Source organism: Ostrea edulis, chromosome 3 (assembly GCF_947568905.1).
Source record: "Ostrea edulis chromosome 3, xbOstEdul1.1, whole genome shotgun sequence".
In the NCBI taxonomy this organism is placed as follows: domain Eukaryota; kingdom Metazoa; phylum Mollusca; class Bivalvia; order Ostreida; family Ostreidae; genus Ostrea; species Ostrea edulis.
The window spans coordinates 27,001,574-27,027,644 of NC_079166.1; the positions used below are offsets into that span (position 1 = coordinate 27,001,574).

The following is a 26,071-nucleotide window of genomic DNA, read 5'->3' on the forward strand; positions in this document are numbered from 1 at the left end:
CAGACTAAACTGGTACCCTGTTGACCTCGCTTCTCTCATGTACAACAGGTAAGCGCCAATGTTTGACAGCCAGGATTTGGGCTGTATCGTTATCTCACACGTATAACGAGAGTTTCTTTCAAAACAACAACGACGCTAACTTTGACGTCACAGACGACAACACTACAATACGAATCAAACTTCCGCCAGAGTTCGTTTGCTTACAAACCAAAAATTATGGGATAGCGATTTCTTAGCCCGCGTATACTGTGTGACGTCACTGTAGAATGACGACAAAACATAACGTCAAACGTAAACAACTTTCAAAACAAGAACATAAACATTAAGTTCATTACTTTACACAATAATTTGAACAGTCTTCCTACTTTGTAATGATATTTTGATCATTTAATGTTTAAAATAAAATCCATACTTTTATATTAATTCTCTTAATGTCAATATCTTCAAACTTTTAACTACGCAGTACTTCTTTAGTGTTATTTGCCTGCGTGATAATCGCGGACTCACAATATACAAATCTGTATACTGTACTGCGTCACATAGGAGAGGTCTATTCGTAGGTGAAGTAATGAGGCCTCGACGGGAAGTTTGCGTTACGAATATACAGTGAAGTATGATGCGCGAAACTTTGTAACGTAGTGCAGTAGACTTGCACGTCATAACTATAGACTACAACGACTCTACCATTCGGAATCTCTCCAGTGCGACATGAAAATCAATTGGCCAATGAAATCGGCTCATTTGGGCTAATCAAAGTACCATTTACCCGTTGTTGTGTGTAGCACCAATCAGCAGGGAACCAGTTTATATCCAGATATGACGCAAATTGTGCACATGAAATAATGACGTAGTGTCTGTATAACAAGAAAAGATTGGGGTCAAACTCCCCGTCGAGGCCTCATCTACGTATAGTGAGAAAACGTTTGAGATTGGGGTTTCATTCACTCGACATGAGCATTGCTTTTACAAATTTATTTGTGATCAATTTCTTCGAGTAAAATTTCAGCAGTCATCAATAATAATGGCTAGTCAATGTCATGCACGTGCAGTGAAAGGCCCTAGTAAACATTCCATTTTGCGGTCAACTTCTTCATCCCCCACCCCGATTTTTTAACTGAAGATCCAACGATGTGTCTGGATAATAAGCCATCGTTTGCACATTGAATGCAGTTTTTGATTTATTATAAACTATTCTCTCTGAGAAAATGTATTACTTAGTGAATACCCCCCCCCTCCGAAATATCACAAAGATGTTAATGGCCATATGGGTCCAGTAGACAGTCTAGAAGGGTATTGATTCACCAACATTTGACATCTTTTAACGATAAGTACGATTTAAAATTTACAATTTGACTGTAAATTGGTGTTGGGATCTTCATAGCATGGATATTAAAGCAAAGAAAGTTCGGGTGTAGGCCTATACCGTTATGTAGCCTATTGTTGTTAGCCCATCCGTCCATTCCGAGACGGTCGTTAAAACTGTCAGCATTTATAATTTTAACATTAATGAAAGCACATTTTACAACTACTTGAAGAATTACTATATTGATAATGTTAACATGTAGCTAGAAAACCCCCCACTGAATTCTCTAATCATGGAAAATTACTATTTTATAGTAAAATAAAATTAAAAAGAACTATGAATTACCAGACTATTCGACACAAAAAAGAGAGAGTGAAATTAGCACACTCAAGATTAACCAAGCTAAGAATATCTGTCTACCCTCTAGAAATTGTAACTGGTAGATATTCAAAACCATGTATTCTAAAAGAATATCGTTTTTGTCACTTTTGTATAACTACTGTTGAAGATGAATTAGGCCTACATTTTTTATATGACTGCTTCATGTATAAAGATAAAAGAAAGAAATATTACCCTTTGAACACTTACAATTCAATTCAAAAAATAATATATCAAAGGAAAACCATTGTAAAGCACTATGCAACCCTGTCAATGTAGTTCATGCTAGAAGGTTATGTGAATTTTTACATGATTGTTTTGAATTGCACAACAAAGTAAAGTGCTATAAGACAGGGGCTGTGGCGAAGGCTGCTTTATTCCTTGAATTCACACACATATCACAAATTCACAGTTCACACATTTAATAAACATTAAAACACATACTGCGATACACATCTACATATACATTTTAAAACAAACATAACACATTCAATGATTATGAAATATGTAAATGAGTAGGTAATTGAATAATATAGATCAATATATATCTAAATCATACAAATCTAAAATCGCCACATTGGATACAGAATATTAATCTTCAACTATTAATGAACTATGAATAAATGCTAGATCTATTGATATAAACAGACAAGATCCCAACACAAACCTGTTTCTATTCGTAATTTACTATTCAACTTGTCTTCTACTTTACTATAAACTCCCTGCTAGATAATCTATTTCACTTCTCTACTTATTCTACTCGTTCAAGTCGGTCTTGCTGTCTTCTGCTGAATTCACTTTCTATCATGATAACGTTAAAATGTAAACAATCGGATAAAAACGGAAACGGACTAATAACTAATGACAAGTCATACTAAGACAAAAACAGAATAATCAAAATTCTCTATATTACAAATAAAATGAAACTGATAATAAATCAGAATAACTAGAAATGCAGGAAATAATTTAAAATGTTAATATAATTGCGGATTCGCAACACTCCCAGGACCGAAGAATAGTTACGCATCCAACCAGTCTTTGATTTTTTCCTTTGCTTTTCCGGCAGCTCTTCGCTTTGGACGGTTTTCAGAAGTAATTCCATCTGAATCAGTCACACACGGTTTCCCCTCTATGGAATGTTCCTGGTTTAATCTATTTGGTCTTTCTGTACTTTGATTTGCACTTGTTTCCACGCTTTTCTTTGAATCACTCTTCTCCGAACATTCAATAGGGTATAACAAGTTCAATGGTCTGTTTATTGTCCTTTTGCTGGGAAGCAACACTTTTCCCGAGCGCATTTCTCCATCCCGACTCACAATTAGTTCACAAAGGCGTCCAATTTTCCAGTTCCCTCTAGGAAGATCATCCTTAATAAGCACAACATCTCCAATTCTTAGTTCCATCCTATGTTGTATTCGTCCTTCCTTTAAGTTTGTAAGTGGTCCTCTCTATAAGACTTAGAAGGTAGTCATCTCCCCAAGCTTTCCAAAAAGCATCTTAGTGTTTCCTTCCTTTTTTCCATGTAAGGAGTAGCTTATCAGAACTGCTGATGAAGGGTAAATAGTCTGTCTTCTACACCTACTTTTTCATCATCTGGAATTCCAGTCTTTGGGTTCAATGTCAGAAAATATGCTGGTGAGAACGATGTTCGAGTTTATGTCATCTCCAACATACACCAAAGGTAAATCCGCCCATCCAAGGTGCAAGTTCAACAATAAATTGCCATCGGATATCTTCATTAGAAATGTAGGTCTGTACGTTTAGATCACGAACAGTTGACCTCCAAACCTTTTCTAGCACATCACTTGCAAGCTTGAATTGTGATCCATTGTCAGATATTATTTGCTTGGGCTTTCCCCATCGTGCAATGAATCTTCTAAGTCCCAAAAGAAATTCCTCTGTTGACATGTCCTGCATAAGTTCCATATGTATGGCTCTAACTGCTAAGCATGTATACAGGCAAACCGAAACTTTCTTGTTCCCATTCTCTCTTTTGACATATATTGGACCAAAGTAATCTACTCCAGTAAATGTGAATGGGGCCGATTCGTTAACACGTTTCTTCGAGAATGGCGGCATCAGTGGCATTTTGTATGGTCCTCCTTCATGCCTCTTGCACGCAGTACATTTCCTCAAGATTCTCTTAACTTCTGAGCGGCCTTGTGGGATCCAGTATGTCTGTCGGATCATGGATAAGGTCTGAGATACTCCAACATGATAGGATCTTATGTGAAAACTATATCTATCAGTAAGTCAGTCACATGGTTTCTCGTTGGTAGTAGTATTGGTTTCCTCGCTCCCTCTGTCATATGAGCAGCGCCAGGTCGACCAACACATCTAATAAGACCTTCTTCGTCTATTATAAGTCCAAGCTGATTCACTAAATTGTGTCTTTTCTTTTCTGTCAGTACACTTTTCACTTCCTTAAAGTGCTGGCTTTGTACATGTTTTCAACTCTTCAGATGACAATGGTCCTGGATGTATTTCGATCCCCTTAAGTTTCTTGATAAAATCTCAGTACCCAGGCGGAAACTCGCACAAGACGTGTAAAGGAAGAACTTTCCTTGACATCCAGGCAGAATGGGTTGTCAGAGCTATCTGCCATTCTGCTAGGACCCTCCCCCACCAGCAATTTAGCTTCAAACAGTACCTTTGAATCTCTGTACTCCGACTCCATAGCTTCTTTACTTTCATGGTTGTCAAGCAATTTCCATGTGGGCCATTCACTTCTGTTCTTTGTTAACCATGAGGGACCATTCCACCAATTTTTGTTCTTTCTAATGGAGAAAAAAGTTGTTCCACGACTTGCGATATCTGCAGGGTTGTCCTTGGTTGATACATACTGAAATTCTATGTCACTGCTATTATGAATTTATCTTTTTTCTACAAACACTGTCAATGGCTTCTTTGTCTTAATCCAATGCAATAGGCATTGTGAATCAGTCCACAGTATCTTTTCTGTAATAGCTAAAGTCAGTTGTCTCTCTACAAACAATATACCACGAACCCCTATGAGAACTGCTAATAACTCCAGTCTGGGAAGAGAGATCTTCTTGTCAGGTGCCAGACGAATCTTGGAAAATACAAGATTGCATGTTCTTGTTTTCCTGTTGAATATCTGCAGGTAAACAGAAGTGGCATACGCTTTTGTAGAGGCATCACAAAAGCAAAGCAATCTGCAGGTAACTTCTCCTGATAGTCCAATGTATCTTGGCGTGTGGCACTGTGGAATATCTTGTAGGTCTGTAAATATAAGTTGCCATTGCTGAACATCTTCTTCTGTAAGCTGTTCATCCCAATCTAGATTCTTCCTCCACAACATCTGGAGAAATAGCTTTGTTTTTAAAGTCACTGGAGTGAAAAATCCAAGTGGGTCATATATAGATGCCATTCGCTGCAGTACTTCTCTTTTTGTAACTGGCATGACTTCTGTGAGGATCCATGTCAATCCTAAGATCTTCATCTTCTCTCTCACAGACTGATCTGATTTTGGAATGGAGTTGTAAAATTTCTTGTTGTTTGAAGCCCAATCTCTGAGGTTCATTGACACAGCACTAAATATCTCTTTACTATCCTTGTATAGAACTTCTGCATCTGTAACAGTATCTACTCCAGTGATTACATTGTCAACGTAGATATTGTTTCTAATATTTTCAGCTGTTTCACTGTTGTACAAGAGAGGTGATGGTCAATAGTTGCTGCCAGAAGAAATGGACTGGATATCACACCAAACGGCACTCTGCAAAATCGGTATACATGAGTATTGTTTTCTATGCTCCGGGTGTTCACATCCGTCAACCAAAAGAATCTGGTGGCATATCGGTCTTTGAGCTGCAATCCATCTTGCAGGAAAGCTTTCTGTACGTAAGCTACAATTCCAATCCTATTCATTCTGAAGCGCGACAGTAGTCTATATAAATCCTGTAGCATAACAGGTCCTTTGTGTAGACATTCATTGAGACTGAGGTTACTCGGTTTTGACTTTGCTGATGCATCATATACGATCCTAACTTTTGTGGTTGGCTTCGTTGGGTCGATAACTGCATGATGTGGGATATAATGCTTTATTCCTGCTTCTTTACTACTGTGAGGAATCTTCTCTATAATTCCCTTTGTACACTGATCCTGGATAATTTCATCATATTTTTGTAAGAAGGCAGGCTTGCTTTGCATCTTGTGTACAAGTGACTTGAACCTTCCATAGGCAAGTTCTCTGTTTTCAGGAAGTTCTGGACATGAACTCTTCCATGGCCAAGTGACATGATACCTATTATTTTCCATCTCCAAGGTGCTATTGACATTTCTCAGTGCTTCCTCATCATCTGATGTATAGGGGGAGACTTTAATTCCTATAGTCTCTAAATTCCAAAAGTCTTCAAGTAGAGGTTTCACTGGCAAACGTCTCTCTGAAGAACGAAGACAACACTCTGTAATTGACAGTAATCCATTTGCTATCATCATCTGATGTTCTTTTCTCTTTTCATTACTGCTGTGAGTTCTTCCTGTTATGATCCATCCAAGTTTGGATCCTAATAAATACAGTCCTTCTTGTACCCCTATTTTCTCAGATGAGATGATATCAAGGTAATAGTCATTTCCAATGAGTATGTCTACTCTAGAATCTTCAAAGGTTGTTGGAATAGTATCAGACATCTGGAGATGTCTACACAAGCTAAACAACTTTTCCCTGGCAATTTGTGGTATGGGTCTTCTCGGTATAGTTCCTGTAATTTTCGGCACAACATTGGCATTGACTGTCATAAATTCTTCTTCTTTAAGTTACATCTTCAAGATGACTTATGGAGTTTTCACTCGCTTTGGTTTGTCAGCACCGAATGTAATCAAGGAAATTTCTTCAGTTTGACCCATTCTAAGGTTTAATCTCTTCGCTAGATCCTCTGTAATGTATGTTCTCTGGGATCCAGAATCCATTAAAATCCGGACAGTTTCCTTCTTGTTTATCACAGGATTAGACACTTCTTTGTGGGTAGTCTGCGTCAACACAATATCCCCTGATGTAAACATACTGCTTTCCTGTAATGATTCTACTGTGGAATGTTTCTCTTTGTGTGACTCGTCTGCTAAACAAGATGTTTCTTTCTGTGTTGATTTTTCCAGCCTTGTGGATTCATCTCTCTGATATGGAAATTTCTTTGGACACTGGCTCCTATGGTGATTCCTGCTCTCTCTGCAATGAAAACATGGTTTCACAACTCTACAGTCTTTAATTCTGTGTCCAGGTCTTAAGCATATATAGCATTTCCCTTTAATTCTTTGTTGTTGTTTTTTGTCTTCTATGGTTCTGTACTTTCTGCACTCATCAGTCCAATGATATCCATTACAAAAAATGCACACTGGAGACTTTGCACTTGATGCATTTCTTCTTTCCTTTGACTCTTTAGTGAATATCATTAAAGCCTCTGCTGTTGCATGATTTTCTACATGATTATGAGCATCTGAAGCTTGAAATTCTGTAGATTCCTTTGCTGTGACATAAGCTTTAAACAAGTCTCTTATTTTCTTAACAGTCCATTTGTCTCTACTTCCTTTCTGTATTTCAAGCTGCAGCAGTGTTTCCTTAGGTAACTTCGAAGTTATCATTGACACAAACACATCCTGGTTTACATCTTGACGCCATGCTTCTAAGCTTCTCATGTGTTTCTCAAGGTCATCATATAGTCTCCTCAAACTCAATGTATCATTTGTCACAGGCTGTATGTTGATCAGTTCCATATAATGTTTATGGATCACTGACTGTGCATCCCCAAATCTCTCCTGTATGATATCAATGGCTACATCATAGTTTTCATGCGTAAGCGACATTCCTGAAATAGCTGCCTTGGCTTCTCCTGTGAGTTTGCTCTGAAGATAGTTGAATTTCTCAATCCTAGAGAGCTTACTATTCCTGTTGATTGTAGCATCAAAGGCATCCCAGAATTCTTGAAATTTGATATTGTCTCCATTATAGGAGGGTAGTTCCAGTTTTGGAAGCCTTACAGCTAAAGAGCCTTGGGTTGCTGTGTGAAATTGGGACTGATGAAGCTGCAGTTCTTGAAATTGTAGTATCTGTTCTTACATTTTTTCTTGTAAAAATAAAATATGATCAATTCTTGAATCAGTAGTTTGCCGTGTAGCTTTCACAGTAGTTATTCTCTCCTGTAAACTCTCCAGCATCATAAGTTGATCTATGCGTTTAGCTGCTTCAGCTAATAATACAAATAACCTTTCCCTATCACCTGTAAATTTATCTACTTCACCTTGGTCAACTTCTTAGTTTTCTACAGAAAGGGACCACTTCTCTATATTTTCTTCCAATTTACCACTGAAGTCCTTAAGTCGCCTTGTCGATGATTTCACCTGACGAAGTAGATCGGATAAATCTTCTTCCATGGCATCCTCGGAAACGAGAGCTCCACTTTTGCTTATCTCCTTTTCAATTAAATTTTGGTACGCGGGTACGTTAAGGCAGGTTATGAAAATCTTTACTGGGATAAAATCCGCGGAATAACATGACGTCATAATTGAAATAAGTATATCACTAAGTATATATCAAACCCCGATTTGATTTTATGTAAGTTTTATTTATGCATGAAATAAACCATACAGCTACTAAGATCCAAAGAAATATGGAATGTTATACTGCTGTCGTGTAATTTGTGTCTGATCAATATGAAAGTAAACTGATGACGTCATAACTATACATCGAGTGACGTTGACACATGTGAAGAATTTATTAAAGTGTGCCGTGTAAATATCAAGAAAATGTGGAGTATTTCAAATATATTACATGGGATATATGGGATATATATGTGAAACGCTGAGAATTTATTGATACTATGAAGGTATGTTGATTTCATTCATTGACAACTTTCTCATATACAATATTAAATTGCATATGTACCGGTATACAGTTTGACGTTGCATGTACTTGTCAAATATATATATACACGTATTTACATGTATGTATATGAACTGTTAGTATGTTTACAGGGGCGGATCCAGGAATTGTGGTTAGGGGGGCACCTTATGAGGCAGGGGGTCTGGGGGCCTCCTTGAGGCCCCCAATGGGTCCTGGATTTTACAGGTTTTATAGAGCTTGAAATATATCTCCTATTTAGTCATTTGTACTATTTTCTTTAATTTTTTATAAGGTGAAATTAATAAAAATGACGCAAATTTTAAGAGTTTTCGGAAAACATTAAGTTCTCCCAATAAAGTAATTCAAGAAATCAAAAGATTTTGTCATTTATTTCTCCGGGAGTGGAAGAAATTATTGCTTCTTTTATCGTTTAGTACATTTTTCTAAACAAGATACCACGATTTATCTTAAATTTGAAAATTTTAGGGGGGGGGGTGCGGAAAAATCCGTCACTGTATTTAAGTTATTTCCATTATATATCTCATATTGTGTAACATGATTGACATTGTATGCCAACATGCTTGGCATGCTTATTCGTCCAAACAGCTGATCCAAAATCCAATCCAACATTTTGGATCAGCTCTTTGGATGAATAAGGCATGTCCTAATTCGCTCCGCTTTTAACATTGATTGGCAAGCCAAAAACCATGTAGTCTGCGTTGTAAATACGTTTGTAGATTAGTGTAGTTGTTGTGCTAGATGTATTTATATGCAGTTTTTGTTATTATTCTCTGTTAATATTGGCCACATTATGTAATTATTTTCGTTTGTCCTGAAGAAGGGACGGGTCGTCCCGATTTGACAATCTGGTTGCTCGTGTCGTTGGTCATTTTAGTGCTTTGTATATATATATATATATATATATATATTAAAAGAAATAGAATAAACAGTACACAAAGTTAAAAATTTAACGCAAGCGCTTTCATTTTATAATCCTAAGGCGTTACATTCTAAAATAGTTTTGAAATGGCCTGACGTCATCAAGGCGTCCTACATGTAACATTTCACGTACATAACGACGTCATAAATATACAGAAAATACTATTTCCCGACGAGAAAAAGAAAGACACTTTATTAAGACTTTAAAACCGGCTCTTAATAGCTTACTGTGAAATATGTTTACTGTTACTATCTATGACGTCATAATATACTTAACGTAAAAACCTTTTCCCTTCATTCTTTTATGACGTCGTTATATACGTGAAATGTTACATGTACTGTTTATTCTATTTCGTTTAATATTTTATACCGGACACCGTGATTTTTTAAAAACACAATTTGGATATATATATATCCAAACACAGAAATATACATGTATATAGTGTATGACTCTTGTTACCAATGTAGATTAATAACCAACAGTGCCGTATATATATATATATATATATATATATATATATATATAAAGCACAGAAATAGCAATGGACTCCTAAATGAACATAACTGCCCTAAGTGAAGAAATATTTAATATAAAGCACAGCAAATTTCACTTTATTTGGATACCCACTTCCGCCCCTACCCGGGGTTGAACTCACGACCTGCGGAACCAAATCTCCTAGAAGCATGTAACCAGCGTGCTAGACCATTCGACCATCTAGGCAAGTCTTTAAACTTGCTTTCGATGACGATGGAATTCTCCCCACGCTGTCACACGCTACACGGTCATTGAGAATGGAAATGGGATACAGTTATTTAACGTACATTTAAGAGGATCATACATGATACACATTGCATTCGAAATATTTCATATAAAGCACAGAAATAGCAATGAACTCTTAAATGAACATAACTGCCCTAAGTGAAGAAATATTTAATATCAAGCACAGAAAATTTCACTTTATTTGGATACCCACTTCCGCCCCTACCCCGGGTTGAACTCAAGACCTGCGGAACCAAATCTCCTAGCAGCATGTAACCAGCGCGCTGGACCGCTCGACCATATGAGGAGTATTTTTAAAGGCAAACATTTGCATGTGGGTACATGTATTACTGTCTTATGACAGGATCTAGTTTTTTATGGATTTGAAATCATGAAAGTTTTATCAAATCAACAACATTAAAACGTGAAGATAACAGTGATCAATCTCATAACAGCTACACGTATAAGCAATACTAAACAGAGAGTTGGGCAAACACGGACTAATGGTTTCAGCAGAGGTGGGATCAGGTATGACTTTTTAACACTTCACACGATCATTCTTCATGATAAGTCAGAGACTAGGTCTTTTGACATCATAGACGGGACATCTTCATATCTAGCGATCATTCAAAAATTACATTGTTAAACACCACAAGAAAAACCTTGCTGACTATTCATACCCGTTTTGATCAGATGAATTGAATTTAAAGTGTCAAATGAAACACAAACAATACTTGAATATAAATTCAAGATGCAAAGCATGATAGCTACTGAATTTGTAGAATAATGTTTCAAAAATATAGACCATGGTATATATGGAGAAATAAGGAAGACCATTGTGACAACAAACTACCATTCTTTACTGATTTCGTGAATTTTTCACAAAGGACATCTAAAAATAGAGATAGATAAAATCTAAAGATACCCTTTTAAAATATTGTTTGTGGTTCTTTACACAGAGTGTGTCATGATTGGCGTTCGAATACAGACAACTGAATGTCGAACCATTAATCATTGAGGAATTATTCAGCAGCCTCAGTGAAGGTAAATTTCATTTACTCATTTATATTATACAATATGCTATCATGTGTGTAATTAGGTCAAATGCTGTTGGACTGTTTCATTTCGATTATTAGGCGATTTTACATATCAATATAGTTTGAAGTGAAATGTTTTGTGGCTTTTTATTTGCATATAAATTGTTGGGTCATTTTTTAAATACTGTATGATTTACTAAATATCATTCTTGGAATTTAAATACCCAATATCAAAATACTTATTACATTTCAGTATTTCACTGTGTGTTTCGTAAACCAAAAGTGATTAAAGAATTAGACAGGTTATATGAGAAATTAGCTTTGGTTCAAGATGACAAAGTTTATAACAACACTATCGTTGTTTGTAAGACTCATTGTTATAACGGTATTTTCAACGAACGTGGCGTTAATTTCACATTTGGTAATCCTACATATTCTTATACCCCAACTGCCTTTTCAAAAGATGGAATTCTTCAAAATTATAATTCTGTTTTGAAACATTTAGTATTCCAATCGATGGGACGGATGAATATGAGTTACCGTACCTATGCTGGATTTCTGAACCTCATAAATAAGTAAAAACAAAATAGACACATTTCTGGATTCAGTAAATGTTCTACCAAACCTCTATTGTTGCTCCACACGAAAATACTAACATTTTTGAAGTAAAATATATAGATCTACTGTGCCAAGAAATATTCTAGAAGTGGTGTGAATTAAAAATGGATTCTTAAGAATTCTTACATTTTTTTTAGTATATTTGAAATCATGAAAGTTTTCTCAAATCAACAATATCAAAACATGAAGATAACAAACAGTGATCAATCTCACAACACCTATAAGCAATACTAAATAGAGAGTTGGGCAAACAGGGACCAATGGTTATACCAAAGGTGGGATCAGCTATGACTTTTTAACACTTTATACGATCATTCTTCATGATAAGTCAAAGACTAGGTCTTTTGACATAAAAGTAATTCCACCCTTCTGTGATGTCATCAGATTTTGCAAAATCAATGATCTATTTAGATTTATGCATGATAGGAACATAAATTATGTTGGAGTCTTTTCCGATAGGTATTGTAAAAAACAATCTTGTTAAAAATAAAGTATTTCAAAAGTCAAAGTTATAGATGAATAATCAAGAATATGTTTTAAAATTTTGAATCCAAGGGCAATAACTCTGTTTTTATTGATTTCCTTATCAATTCTATTATGTGATAGATTTCCTTTATTTTTTTAACACTAATGAATGGAAATAAATATACTTTTTAAACTTTCATCAGATAAAACTGCGAGTATGGAAATCTTTATATCTAGCGATCATTAAAAAACCATGAGATAACCCCTGCTGACCATTCATATGCGTTTTGATCAGATGAACGGAATTATCAGTAATTAAAAGCAGGTGTTGTATTCAAATTGAATTTAAAGTGTCAAATGAAACACACAAAATAATTGAAGGGGGTGCTCTTATAAATGCGCAGTGACATGCAGGCAATAAATTTTAAAAGTTAGACATTTTAAAGTTAGGCATTATATCCAAATTAGAGATGCAAAGCATGATAGCTACTGAATTTAAAAGAAATGTGTACGAAATATAGACCACTGTATCGACAAACTAACGCTCCGTGAATTTGTCACTAACGATATCTAAAAATAAAGATAGTTAAAATCTACAGATACCCTTTAAAATATTGTAGGTTGGTCTTTATATGAAGTTTGCCTTGATTGGCGTTCGAATACAGACAACTGTATGTCGAATCATCAATCCTTGAAGCATTATTCGGCAACCTAAGTGAAGGTAAGTTTGATTTACTCATCTATATTATACATTATGCTATCATACCTGCAATTAGGTCGAATGCTGGTTGACTGTTTCATTTAGATTATTGGGCGGTTCTATGTATCAAAATGTTTTAAATGAAATGTTTTCTGGGTTTTTATTTTCATATAAATTGTTGGGTCGTTTTTGTTAAAATACTGTATGATTTACTAAATATCATTCTAGGAATTTAAATATTCAATATCGGAATGCTTATTGAATTTCAGTATTTTCAATATTTTCATATCATCATATTTCACTGTTTGTTATATCCACCTTTTTTATTTTGTAACTTTAAGAGATGTAACACACTATTGTCTCACTTCATAATATGGTAAATCATGGCATAGGCAACCTTCATGGCGAAAAGCGTTTGCTATAACCAATCTTCAAACATTTTGTTATTTTCCTCTCCTAGGGGAATAAGCATCATTTTGCAATAAGCGTCAAAATCTTAAAATTCGGGTAAATCAACTATCCAATTAAAGACTAATTTTTAATGCGAAATTTCACAAGGTCACATGTAAGTTGAGTAATCTTTGATTTCATCTATCATTACAGAATGGTCGAATGTGCCGTGACCCGCTTATTAAAACTTCTTAAAGAAGACAACAGTCGACATCTAAACGCTCATTGCATAGCACTATGTCTGGAGCAAACAGATCTTGCGGGATTTGCAGAGAAAGTGTTTACAAATGCAGTAAACTGTATACAAGAAGAAAAAGACAAGTTTGAAAGTATTCATGACCTAGTTTCACTTGCTGTGAATCTTTTTAATGTGCCATACTTGGAAACCATAATTAACGTTCTGATATTTATTTGTAAAATTTTTTCCTCTATCAAAGCATGTGGAGGTCTATATTCTATGATATCAGAGAATTTACGTTTGGAATTGTCGGAGAAAATGAGAGATATTGAAGAAAAATTGCATGAATTTTGTGAATGTTTTGAGGCACGAAGTGGTGAGTTAAAGTGCTTGAATGAGCATGGAGAGAAAACAGAAGAAAGTATTGAAAGGCTCTTAGATAATGCCAACTACAAGGAAATCGGTATGGGCTTTTCGGGATCGTTACAGGCTATCATTTTAAGGTATAAAAACATCCGTGAAGAAAACACTCTCAAGTTTGTTGGAGAGTGTTTGAATGTGTATGTACGTGTTGCGATCATGCGATGTATGATGCACATTTTGCTTTTGTCAATTGTACCTGATGAAACAATGGAATGCGCAACAGAGCGAATTAAGATGTATATGGAAAACGATAGCCGGCGAAGAGTTGTTTTTCTAAACAGGATACTGGAGCCCAGCCACGAGAATGCTATATTTCTGTCATCATTTAGCATTACAGATTATCCTCAAGTGGATATGTTTCTAAAAGCTAAATGGTCTGCTACAAAAGAACAGTCATGCAGATGGGAAATCGGTGATTTTTTGACAAACAAAAGCATTGCTCTGCATCCGGTAGTATTTCGAGGTCATTGGATGAATACAGCTGCCTTAAAATATGTATGGAGTACATCTACGGCGCCACATGATGATTATGGTCAATTTTGCTTTGAAGTTGCATCGAAAGGAGAAAATATATTTTTCATCAAGTCATTTAAAACGCAGTCTTCATATATTTATATGAGACCCAATTCATTTCTAGGCAAAACGAGTATTCGACCAAGAGAGGAAGGAATGTTCAAGGTTCTCCGTTTACAGAATGACAATTGTTTGATATCCGTTGTTAAATACCCTGGCAGATTCATTTATATGCCGAACACTATTTGGGGTAAGATAAAAGGGGCTGTGACAGACGATATGTATCCTGAAGGCCAACCAACTGAACGACATGAATGGTCACTTAAGGAAGTTTGTCATCGTAGAAATGAGGATAAAATCAATAAAGTTGAAAATCCTAAAATCATTAGTGCCTTCGCCTCCAAAAAGAAGTGACAAAACATTAATCAATAGACATAACATTATTTCAATGTGACATTTTCTTTCACGAAATGGATCTTATTTCAACCAAATTCAACTAAATGTAAGAATATGACATGGAACTTTCAAAGAATGCATAAACATACGAACATTTTAACTACATGTATTCATCACACTTTTACATTTTGGAAAATCATTATATGTTACATATGTGTGATATATTGGTGTTAGTTTGCTTTGGTTCTCCGCACTCCATGATAGTGTTTAAGGACATATTCACCTAATGCCCATCTTCAACCAGACAGAACAAAAAATTTTACCAGACGCAAACATCTCATTGTCTGCTTTGTGTCTGTTCAACCACACTGTCTCTGCGTTACACCTGATTTTCAGTTCTCTACAACGCATATTCAGCTGATCTAGCCGTGTCTGTTGTATGCAGTCAGGCGTGACTGCGTCTACGAAGCAGTCTGTCCCCTGTGCATTCCAGGTTCATACTTTTGACATATCGATAGATATAGATATTTATTTTGCCATTTGAATCACAAACTTCTGAAAGATGCTTTGTATATGAATGATATATTTTGTCTATATAGGATATTATCAAACCTGAAGCCTCCCGGAACGTGTATAGCTGGGCTGTATTTACAAAAATATGTTGGGTCAACGTAACGTTGAATCCACATTCTCGTGCTGGATGACTAGGCATCCATTCATTCCAGTGCTCATTCATATTTTATTTTCGAAAACGTCTAAATTGCGTACTTGTCCGTTTGTATTGTATAAGTTATATTTCTATCGGGCTCGAAATTCTTCATTCATATTCTGTATCTTCCATTTGTAATGTATAATTCTCTATTTCAGTTGTAAAAGCAGAAGATAACGAACAGTGACCAATCTCATAACTCCTATAAGCAATACAAAATAGAGAGTTTGGCAGACACAGACCACTGAATATACCAGACGTATATATATTATCTAACCTACTATGCTATCCGTAATTGCGTAGTATTTTTTTTTTACTGTTTCCTTAGTTTCAGCTCACCTGAGCTGAAAGTTCAAGTGAACTTTTCTGATCACCTGTTGTCCGTCGTCTGTCCGTCTGTAAACTTTTTACATTTTCGACTTCTTCTCCAAAACCACTAAGACAATTTCAACCAAACTTGGCAAAAATCATCTTTAGGTGACGCGCGCTCATGTAGTTTTAAATGAAGGGTCATACCCCCTTCAAAGTGGAGATAATCAAAAAATGCAAAATAGGGTGAGGCCATTTAAAAATCTTCTTCCACTGGGCCAGATGCGCTGAAATTTAAACGGAAGCGTCCTGGTATAGTGCAGATTGACGTGTGTCGAAATTATGGGGTAGGATGGGGTCACAATAGGGCTAAAAGTTTTACATACAAATATATAGGGAAGATCTTTAAAAGTCTTCTCAAGAGCCACTGAGTCAGAAAAACTGAGATTTACATGAAAACTTTCTGACATAGTGCAAATTCACGTTTGTAAATTCATGGCCCTTGGGGTAGGATGGGGCCAAAATAGGGGCTCAGAGTTTACTTACAAATATATAGGGACAATCTTTAAAAATCTTCTTCTCAAACACCACTGAACCAGAAAAGCTGAGATTTAAATGAAAGCTTTATCAAATAGTGTAGACTCAAGTCTGTTAAATTCATGGTCGTCAGGGGTAGGATGGGACCACGATAGGGATCAAAATTTTACATACAATTAGATAAGGGAAATTTTTGAAAATTTTCATCTCAAGAACTACTGGGTCAGATGAGCTGAAATTTATATGAAACCTTCCTGCGATAGTACAGATTCAAGTCTGTGAACAGCATGTCCCCTGGGGGTAGGATGGGGTTCAAAGTTTTAAATACAAATATATAGGGAGTAATATTTAAACATTTTCTCAAGATCCACTGAGCCCGAAAATCTGCGATTTACATGTCGCCTGGGGGGAGGATGGGGCCACAATAGGGGATCAAAATTTTACATACATATATATATGTATATATATATATATATATATATATATATATATATATATATATATATACTCTAAACACTTTGAAGAAATATTTCGACCGTATTTCCGGTCTTCTTCAGTCGTGTTTATCTCTCATAGCAACGTAAAGCAAGACTACATACACGAAAGTACTATGACGTCACATTAAGTACGTCAAAAGTTGATATTACGCGAAAAACATTGGAGAAAGGTAAGAGTCTAGTAATAAAATGAACAAAACTCAACCGACCACGTGGACACATACTATAATATGACTATGCGTACAATTAAATATTTGGTATTAGTAATGTAACAGAATTTTAGAAATGTTTGTTCCCAAAGCAGTCAACTACTGGCCTAAGTGAATACAAACAAGAAATATTACAGTAAGTAGTTAATCGTAAATACATCAATATTGTTACAATTAGTTATCATAACACGTTCTTTGCATACAAATCTTACAAGACATTAATTATCAAATACAAAAATGTTCCCTATAGTTTATCCCGTTTGGTACATAAGTATTCAATTTTTTCTTCTATGAATTTTCTCTAAAGCGACGATAAATGTCATCTTTGTAAAGTTTTTCAATTCCTTTTATAGGATAATCGTCAATACTATGAGAATCCGTATAGAAATTAATAGCAACAGGGTCATCATGTTCTCGTCTAATAAATGACAACTTAAAATCATGCCTTTGGTATAAAGTTACCCCAGTTTCTTCCACATATACAATTTTGTTGCATTTTTTGCAAAACACTCCATAAACTACATTGCTGGATTTACAATTGATATAATATTTGATATGATATTTATTACCGTTGCAGTTCTCAAATCGATTCTTTTTAATGACATATTGACATAAAGTACACTTTTTAGCACCACGTGGCTCGCTTAAATTTTCTTTTCTAAAAAATAGATTATTGTTTTTCTTATGTACCAGAAGGTCTTTTAAATTTTGTCTCTTTTAATAGCCACTATGGGCATAACTCTAAAAACGTTTTTGAGGCGGTCAGAATTTTGATGAATTTTTGACGGTTTTTTAAAATCTTATGAAGATTGGGAAGCCCTTTAGAATAGTTTACCACAAAGGGAAGACGGTTACTCGGAACCCATGTCCAAATTGAATAGATATTTTTTGTAGATTCGGGGTGGCTAGATTTTTTATTAAGGTATATATGTTTATCGGTGAGTTTGCAGTATAAGTCAGTACAGAGGATTCCGTCTGTTATTGAAATTGTTACATCAAGGAAATCCATTTTGGTGTTTGATAGACGTAAGTCAAGCTGAATGTTTGGATGTATTTCATTCGCGGTTTTATGGAATTGTTTAAGTTCTTTTTCTGTACCCGTCCAGATGCCAAAAATATCATCAATATAACGTACATAGAATAATGGTAGTTGTTTTGATTTTTCGAGAAGAATCTGTTCCCATCCCCCATGTAAACACAAGCGTAGTTTCGCCCAAGTTTTGATCCAATCGCGGTCCCTTCAGTCTGCATGTAATGTTTGTTATTGAAACTAAAATTATTATTGCCAAGAACAGCATCCAACATTTTTAATATACTTTCCGTGTCTACCTCTTTTTCATGACGCTCTTGTAATGCTATTTTATTGATATCGCGAGCTTCTTTCCTAGGTATACTGGGATAAAGTGCTTTCACGTCCATACAAAATAAAATAGAAGAATCTGGTAATGGTTGCTTTACACTTGAAAGTTTTTTCAAAAAATCTGTAGTATCCTGGACATAGCTACCAAGGGATCTATTCGCATTCTCAAGTTGCGACTCAACGTACTCGGCTATCTTTTCTGTCAGGTGTTGTCGGCCATTTACTATAGTCCTGAGTGGGTTGTTATTTTTGTTTATTTTTGGGGTTAGCTTGGAGTTTTCCTGATGTTAATTCGATGGGTAGTAGATAATGTCTTAATTCAAACGAAATGGATCCTCTTTTATACATTTCATTAACTAGTGTTTTTATTTTGTTGGTAATTTGTTTGCTTTTATCGCACTCTACTTCATTGTAAGATGCGCTGTTATATATATATATATATATATATATATATATATATATATATAGTTTGTAAAAAAGAGTTCAGGTATTTGATACAGTAAATACATAAAATAATAAAAGTCAAGAAACACAAAACTCGAATAACATTTCACTGTTAGCGCTTTCGGCTTTAATGCCTCTTCAGACAGTTATAAAATGAAATAATATTGCTAAGAAACGTCAACATATGTTTATAGTATTGCCATATATATATATGCATAGTATTTATGACATTTTATAACTGTCTGAAGAGGCATTAAAGCCGAACGCGCTAACAGTGAAATGTTATTCGAGTTTTGTGTTTCTTGACTTTTATTATTGTATATAAAAAAAAAAAAAAATATATATATATATATATATATATATATATATATATATATATAAGCACTAAAGTTCCAACAACACCCGATACCTCAAAGTGTCGGATCCACAACATGGATACAAGGTCAAATACAAAAAAATTATACAAAGCACTAAAATGACCAACGACACGAACAACCAGATTGTCAAATTTTCGGGACGACCCGTCCCTTCTTCAGGACAAACGAAAAGAATTACATAATGTGACCAATATCAACAGAGAATAATAACAAACACTACATATAAATACATCTAGCACTACAACTACACTAATCTACACTAATCTACAAACGTATTTACAACGCAGACTACATGTTTTTTGGTCTTTAGGCTTGCCAATCAATGTTAAAAGTGGAGCGAATTAGGACATGCCTTATTCGTCAAAAGAGCTGATCCAAAATGTACGAAGTGATAAAAATAGACTTAATTAATCTCAAGTGGAACGAATTAACCCAATTACGTTGACAAATAGTAAAGCTAACTCGTACCCAGAGAGATTCTATTTTAACTATGCATTAAGAATAAATAATTTATAAAAGATAATAATAAGTAAAAACATACAAAAAAAATAAAAATAAAAATAAATAAAAATAAACTATGTAAATGAAGTAAGAAATGAACAAAATTTGAGAGAAAGATAATGTAAATAACAAGTTTGAATAAGTAAACAAAGTGGACCAACTCCAAAGAAAAACAAAGAACTAGAAAATGTACACGGTCAGCAAGGGCCCCGCCGAGGATTATTAGAGGAAATTGACATCTGTATTTGATATAGCAATGCTTTCGGCTATTATATATGTTAGAATTAATAATATATAAAGATACATTGGAATGCCAAATTTGTGAAAAAGGAATCATGAAGCATATTTATGAGAGACTTATGCAATTTAAATTACTTCTGTTTGACACACACTCATGACATCCACTCAAACACAACAGAGTGCAACAAAATCCCATTGTTATAGGGGATTCAAAATGGATAACTGGTACAAAATATGGTACATACTATTCGAAAAGGATTATGAATTTGACATATTGATGTCTTGGAAAAGGAAATTCTGACATCGGGGCTCTAAGCGTTTTCAAACACATTGTCATTTGATGAGAGTGTTCTACATGTTTAAAAATAGAGATTAATATGTCTTTACATACATAGGTGAGAACGTTTCCATTATTCCTAGCCGAGACATACCATGTATGCGCAAAAAATTCATAAACAAATATCAGAATACTCGCGTACAAAATGTGGACCTTACCGTCAACAAGCGCAGTGAAACACGCCATTTCAAGATTTTCGCCGACGAAAGCTCGGTAATAGTAATGAATAAGGTACACTCATTTTGTATCTATTTTGTGACTTTCTTTATTAAAAGGAACAGTTCTCTAATGTGTAACGTGCAATTACTACATAATTCAATAACTTGAAGCATGAAGCAGTTTCACTTTGCAACCGGATATAAGAAATTTTCGTCTTCCGATCCCGATCGAAATTTGTTGACTGGGAATGACGTGTTTTAATTCAATATACATGTAACATCAAGCATTTTTTATATCACATTAAAAAAAAACCCAAATATATACACATACACAATGTTGTAGAGTTATTTCTTGTAAATTTTCTATATATCAATACAATGTATATAATAATTCAAATTGAATTATCTCCCTTAGACAGTGGTAAATAAATACGGTCATAATAAGAAAGATGATGACATTCAAACAGACAGACAAAGTGACATGACTTCAAAATCTATAGGTGTCTTCCTCTTATTGTAAAGTATTTCTGTACAAAATTTGAAAACTGTACAATGAAAACTGTTTGAGTTATCGTGTCACAAAGAAAGTGTTCGTAATAACAAAGATCATGCCACACAGACAGACAGACAAAGTGAAATGACCCCAACATATATAGGCTTCTTCCTCTTATTGTACATTATTTCTGTACAAAATTTGAAAACTGTACGATAAAAACTGTGTGAGTTATCGTGTCACAAAGAAAGTGTTGACGGACAGACGGACGGACGGACCAACGGACGGACGGAAAATGTGATTACTATAGGACTTCCCGCATTTCATGCGGGGCCCTAATAAGCAGCCTAGGAAATTGAATCAACATCAAACATTCCCGTACTGATCATGTCTAGGGTAGACGTGCAAAAAACATAGAATCACGGAAACTGATAAATGGGTTTTACATGTAAGCAATCGGTTATGAAGGTCAAATTAATTAAAGGGGTAAGCTGACTGTAAACAGAATTGAAAAGAAAAAATTGTGTTCAAAAATGGTCATAGTACCACTGTTAGGGACATGATCAGACGAGTAGGTCTAGATGAAGCTTAAAATCTAGTAAGGGTTTAGCCCGTATTCATCCTGGTGAATATATATATATATATATATATATATATATATATATATATATATATATATATATATATATAAAACACCAAATAATCACAACTAGGTACTGAAAATTATTTTTCACCCCAGCCCGGGGTTGAACCAGCGACCTACGGCACCCACCGCCTAGCAAGACTGTGCTTTATATTAAATATTCTATACAATTGCATCGAGAGATCCACTCCCCTTATGAAATCTTAAACACTGAATGACACAGCGATTGTGTAAGATTGCATCAGTGTGTATCGTAGCGCTTTAGGAGCATAACAAAACTTCCTTTTTTAGGGAAGTCGTTGTTTCCGAGTGGACTTACGCACTGATTTGACAGTCTTGCTAGGCGGTGGGTGCCGTAGTTCGCTGGTTCAACCCCGGGCTGGGGTGAAAAATGTTCAGTACCTAGTTGTGATTATTTGGTGCTTTATATATTAATTAATTGATTATCACATGTATCGTTTAGATCCTAGGGGTAATTGTAAGGTGGAGTGTTATAATTGTTTGTTTGTGCTTTATATATATATATATATATATATATATATATATATATATAATATATATATATATATATATATATATATATATATATATATATATATAGGCATTATATACTTATTTGGCCTGCTTTGAATGACATTAGGCGATAATATAGACAACTACCCTAAAACACTTTACATGTAAAACAATAAAAGCAAAATACAACAAAGAACAATAAATAATTAGAAAAAGGCATAAAATAAAACTAAAACTGAAATTATTTTTTTTTATAAATAATTGTATACATAAATATCCAATTACAGATTAAGGTGGGTCCTTAGTTCTGGATTTTTGGGGTTTAGGTAGCATTTTTTTGTTTGGAATCAATAAATTAACATTCAAAGTAATGGAAAAATGCAAATTAGTTAAGGATTTCCATATTAATTTTCATTACAGACACTACTGAAGTCATGTACCCCTATGTAGATTTTTATGAAATTCATTGCAAACAGTTGTTTGTCGTTTTTTTAAAAAATAAAAAGAACAAGAAAATTGTTTAATTGCATTTATTTATCAAGAAACATTCACTAACTAAAACACATGTCATTTTCAATATGTTCATCAAGTTTTAGAATAATAAGTGTAGAATTATTGAATCAGCGTTGTTCTCCAAAGTGTTAAAAAACGAATAAATGTGACACAGTTTCCTTGTAGCATGGTTTACATATCATTTTTTCTGTTTATATTAGTAGATGTACATCAGTTATAGTTATTTATGAAAAAAATCCATACCTTTCCTTAATAATTTCAAATTTATAGCTTTTAGAGTATATATACCCCCATAAAAACTGAAGTCTGGCACCATACAGCTGAGCTATTCAAAATCACTCATGGATTAAAATTTTATGTAATTTCACGAAAAGACACAGATAATGATTCCTTATCACCTTGGTAAAATGTTTGTGAAAAATAAAGGAAATATATCGTATAATGGACTTGATAAATAATTTATTGAAAACGGAGTTATTGTCCTTGGATTCAATATTTTGAAACATATCATTGACTATTCAAATATAACTAAGACTTTTGAAATATTTTATGGCTGACAATTTTTTTTAAATAACTATTGAAAAAGACTCCAACAAAATTTATGTTCCAGTCATTAAATCATTGACTTTGCAAAATCTTATGACGTCACAGGAGTGTGGAACTACGTTAAATGCAAGTTTAAAAAGATACTAGACCTAATGTTCTCAAATTTCATAATATATTTGCCTCAAAAAATGAAAAATTACTTTTAAATTGTGTAAATACATACAATTAATTACCGAAAGAGTAAACCCTCCGGATTAGATATATGATATTATTGTACTTTCTTGCTATCAAGATTGTGATATATGTTTCTATGGATTATTTGTGCATGTGTAGATATTGGTTTTGAATGAATGTTTAATATGTTCTCTATGTTGTGTAAACAGCGAATTAGAAAAATAAAAACTTGAAACCTAATGTACTTTGCCCTGTAAGAACACCAATATCGAGCAATGAATTGAATAAAACTTTAACAAAGGAACTTACAGCAGTTAGTAATTATGCCTAAATTTAAAGGTTTGTGGCACTGACGAAGACAATTGTGAAACTAGTCCCTCACAATTTGGCTCAGTGGCTGTCAGATCCCCCCTTTCCTATCAGCAGAAAATTCCCAACTCAAATGGTGACCTTATTATCAACTACCCTGATCAATAGATTTTTCCTGATTATGAATTATCCAACCTTATATAGTATTGTTTTGGGCTAGACATATTGTCATATATTCATGGAGCTCTATATTAATCATGTATGAACTAGGGAAAAACATATTCAGAACAAGACATGACGGGATGTCTGTAGAAATCATATAATGTTTGACAATTTCAAAGATATTTGTAGTAGAAAACCTGACTATCAAAATCTTACAAGTATACTAAAGACCAAAAGCATCCAATTTGCTGCCATGAAATATGGACTTGAACATGAACCTGAAAAGTTGTACTGTACTCCGAAATCACAGGAAATAATGGATAAGTTCACTTTTGTACTCAATCCAACTGCTTGTCTTGGGACATATTCTGATAGTAAAGTCGTTGCCCCCACAAGCATACCTGAGTTCGGTCTGTTTTATATTAAGTGCCCTGACAAGGATTCTTGTCGAAATTGTAAATATCTAGTGAAGAAAAAAACTAATGGAACATACAAACTGAAAACAAGTCACAGTTACTTTTACCAATTAAAGGGCAAGATGGAGCTGACTGGCTTAATGTGGTGCGAGTTTATTTTATTGAGAATCGACAGGACTATCAAAAGGACGACATTTTATTTTGACAATGGTAAATCGGCTGATCAGAACATTTTGCAGTTTCATCCATCCTCATTTGCAAAAAGTGTCAAAATCAAAATAACTTCAGAATTGAATTTATTGTCATTTGATGGTTCATCCTACTATATTGAAAGTTGCAAAGACAAATGTTCTTGAAATTTTAAAACTTTTATTACACAGTACGACAGTAGATCGGGATATAGGGCTCATGGCAGGTGTGACCGGTCGACAGGGGTGTGACCGATCGACAGGGGATTCTTACTCCCCCCAGGCACCTGATCCCTCCCCTGGTGTGTCCGGGAGTCAGCGTTTGCCCAACTGTCTACTTTGTATTGCTTGTAGGAGTTATGAGATTGATCACTGTTCGTTATCTTCACCTTTCATTTACATGAATGTTACATTAATAACTTAAATGTATGGAACATTTTATTGGTATATGATCAGCATGTGGAATCCTTATGAAGTATATTTTCTGCAAAATATTTCCTCTTATGCATAAAAATGGAACACTTACTCCAGGAATAATCGGTTTGTTTCAAGATAATGTAACTTAACACAATTTGATGCCAAATTATCAATACAAGATAACTCTAAAAGTAAGATATATCTTGGAAGTAAAGAAGAATTTTATGCAATTGCGAATTTTAAGTTTAAAACAATGGGCTTCGAGAAATTGTTAAAACTGTACAACCAATCCAAATCTGATTTATCGACGAAGCCACGTTCAGTGGAATAAATCCATCAAATATATGGTATTCTTTACTTTTGCAAATTACTCTCTACATACATCCGTAATCTTGCAAAAACTTTCCTTTCTGCCCGAGAATGGAAAAATCACTGCAGTTGCATGTTTAGTTCCTAACAAGTCTTGAATAAGAAAGCCTTTGTCCACCATGACTAATACATTTCGTCAATAAAATCCATCACAGGTGAAGATAACAGTGATCAATCTCATGACTCCTGCAAGGAATACAAAATAAAGAGTTGGGCAAACACGAACCCTGCATATGCCGGAAGTGAAATCAGGTACGTAGGAGGAGTATGCATCCGCTGTCAAACGGTCACACCCTGTCCTAACCTAACAGTAATACCCTTGTCAGATAAAATAAACCTGTTATTTAATTGCTGGGATAAAATTTAGAAATTCATTTCAAAATTAAGGATTATCTCCCACATGCATAGCTCTCATCCTTGGAGGAATTTGGCTCTCTAGTTTTCCTTTTTAGCTCTCACAACTTTATTGTTATTTCGAATTTCCAAATGTTCGGCTTTAGCATCACTGAAGAGTCATTATTTGTCGAGATGGGAATCTGGTGCACGCACACACACGCACGCACACGCGCACACACACGCACACGCACACACACACACACACACACAGATATATATATACACCATGTAGAGT

General features: G+C 34.6%; 3 protein-coding genes across 3 annotated transcripts; 1 reads left to right on the forward strand and 2 right to left on the reverse strand.

Moving 5' to 3' along the window:
• Positions 1-2,700: 2,700 nt before the first annotated feature.
• LOC130053511 (uncharacterized) lies at positions 2,701-6,442 on the reverse strand. The gene is made up of 4 exons (XM_056160837.1): positions 5,481-6,442; positions 4,682-5,346; positions 4,203-4,495; positions 2,701-3,048 (listed from the first exon to the last, which is right to left on the reverse strand). The coding sequence occupies exons 1-4, from the start codon at positions 6,440-6,442 to the stop codon at positions 2,701-2,703; spliced, it is 2,268 nt and encodes a 755-aa protein (XP_056016812.1).
• A 36-nt stretch (positions 6,443-6,478) lies between these two features.
• On the reverse strand, positions 6,479-8,071 carry LOC130053512 (uncharacterized). Its single transcript, XM_056160838.1, has 2 exons — positions 8,002-8,071; positions 6,479-7,698 (listed from the first exon to the last, which is right to left on the reverse strand). The coding sequence occupies exons 1-2, from the start codon at positions 8,069-8,071 to the stop codon at positions 6,479-6,481; spliced, it is 1,290 nt and encodes a 429-aa protein (XP_056016813.1).
• A 3,140-nt stretch (positions 8,072-11,211) lies between these two features.
• LOC130053315 (uncharacterized) lies at positions 11,212-15,237 on the forward strand. The gene is made up of 3 exons (XM_056160326.1): positions 11,212-11,283; positions 12,980-13,080; positions 13,663-15,237. Exon 3 carries the CDS (start codon positions 13,664-13,666, stop codon positions 15,035-15,037), a length of 1,374 nt encoding a protein of 457 aa, XP_056016301.1. The 5' UTR covers positions 11,212-11,283; positions 12,980-13,080; position 13,663; the 3' UTR covers positions 15,038-15,237.
• Positions 15,238-26,071: the final 10,834 nt, after the last annotated feature.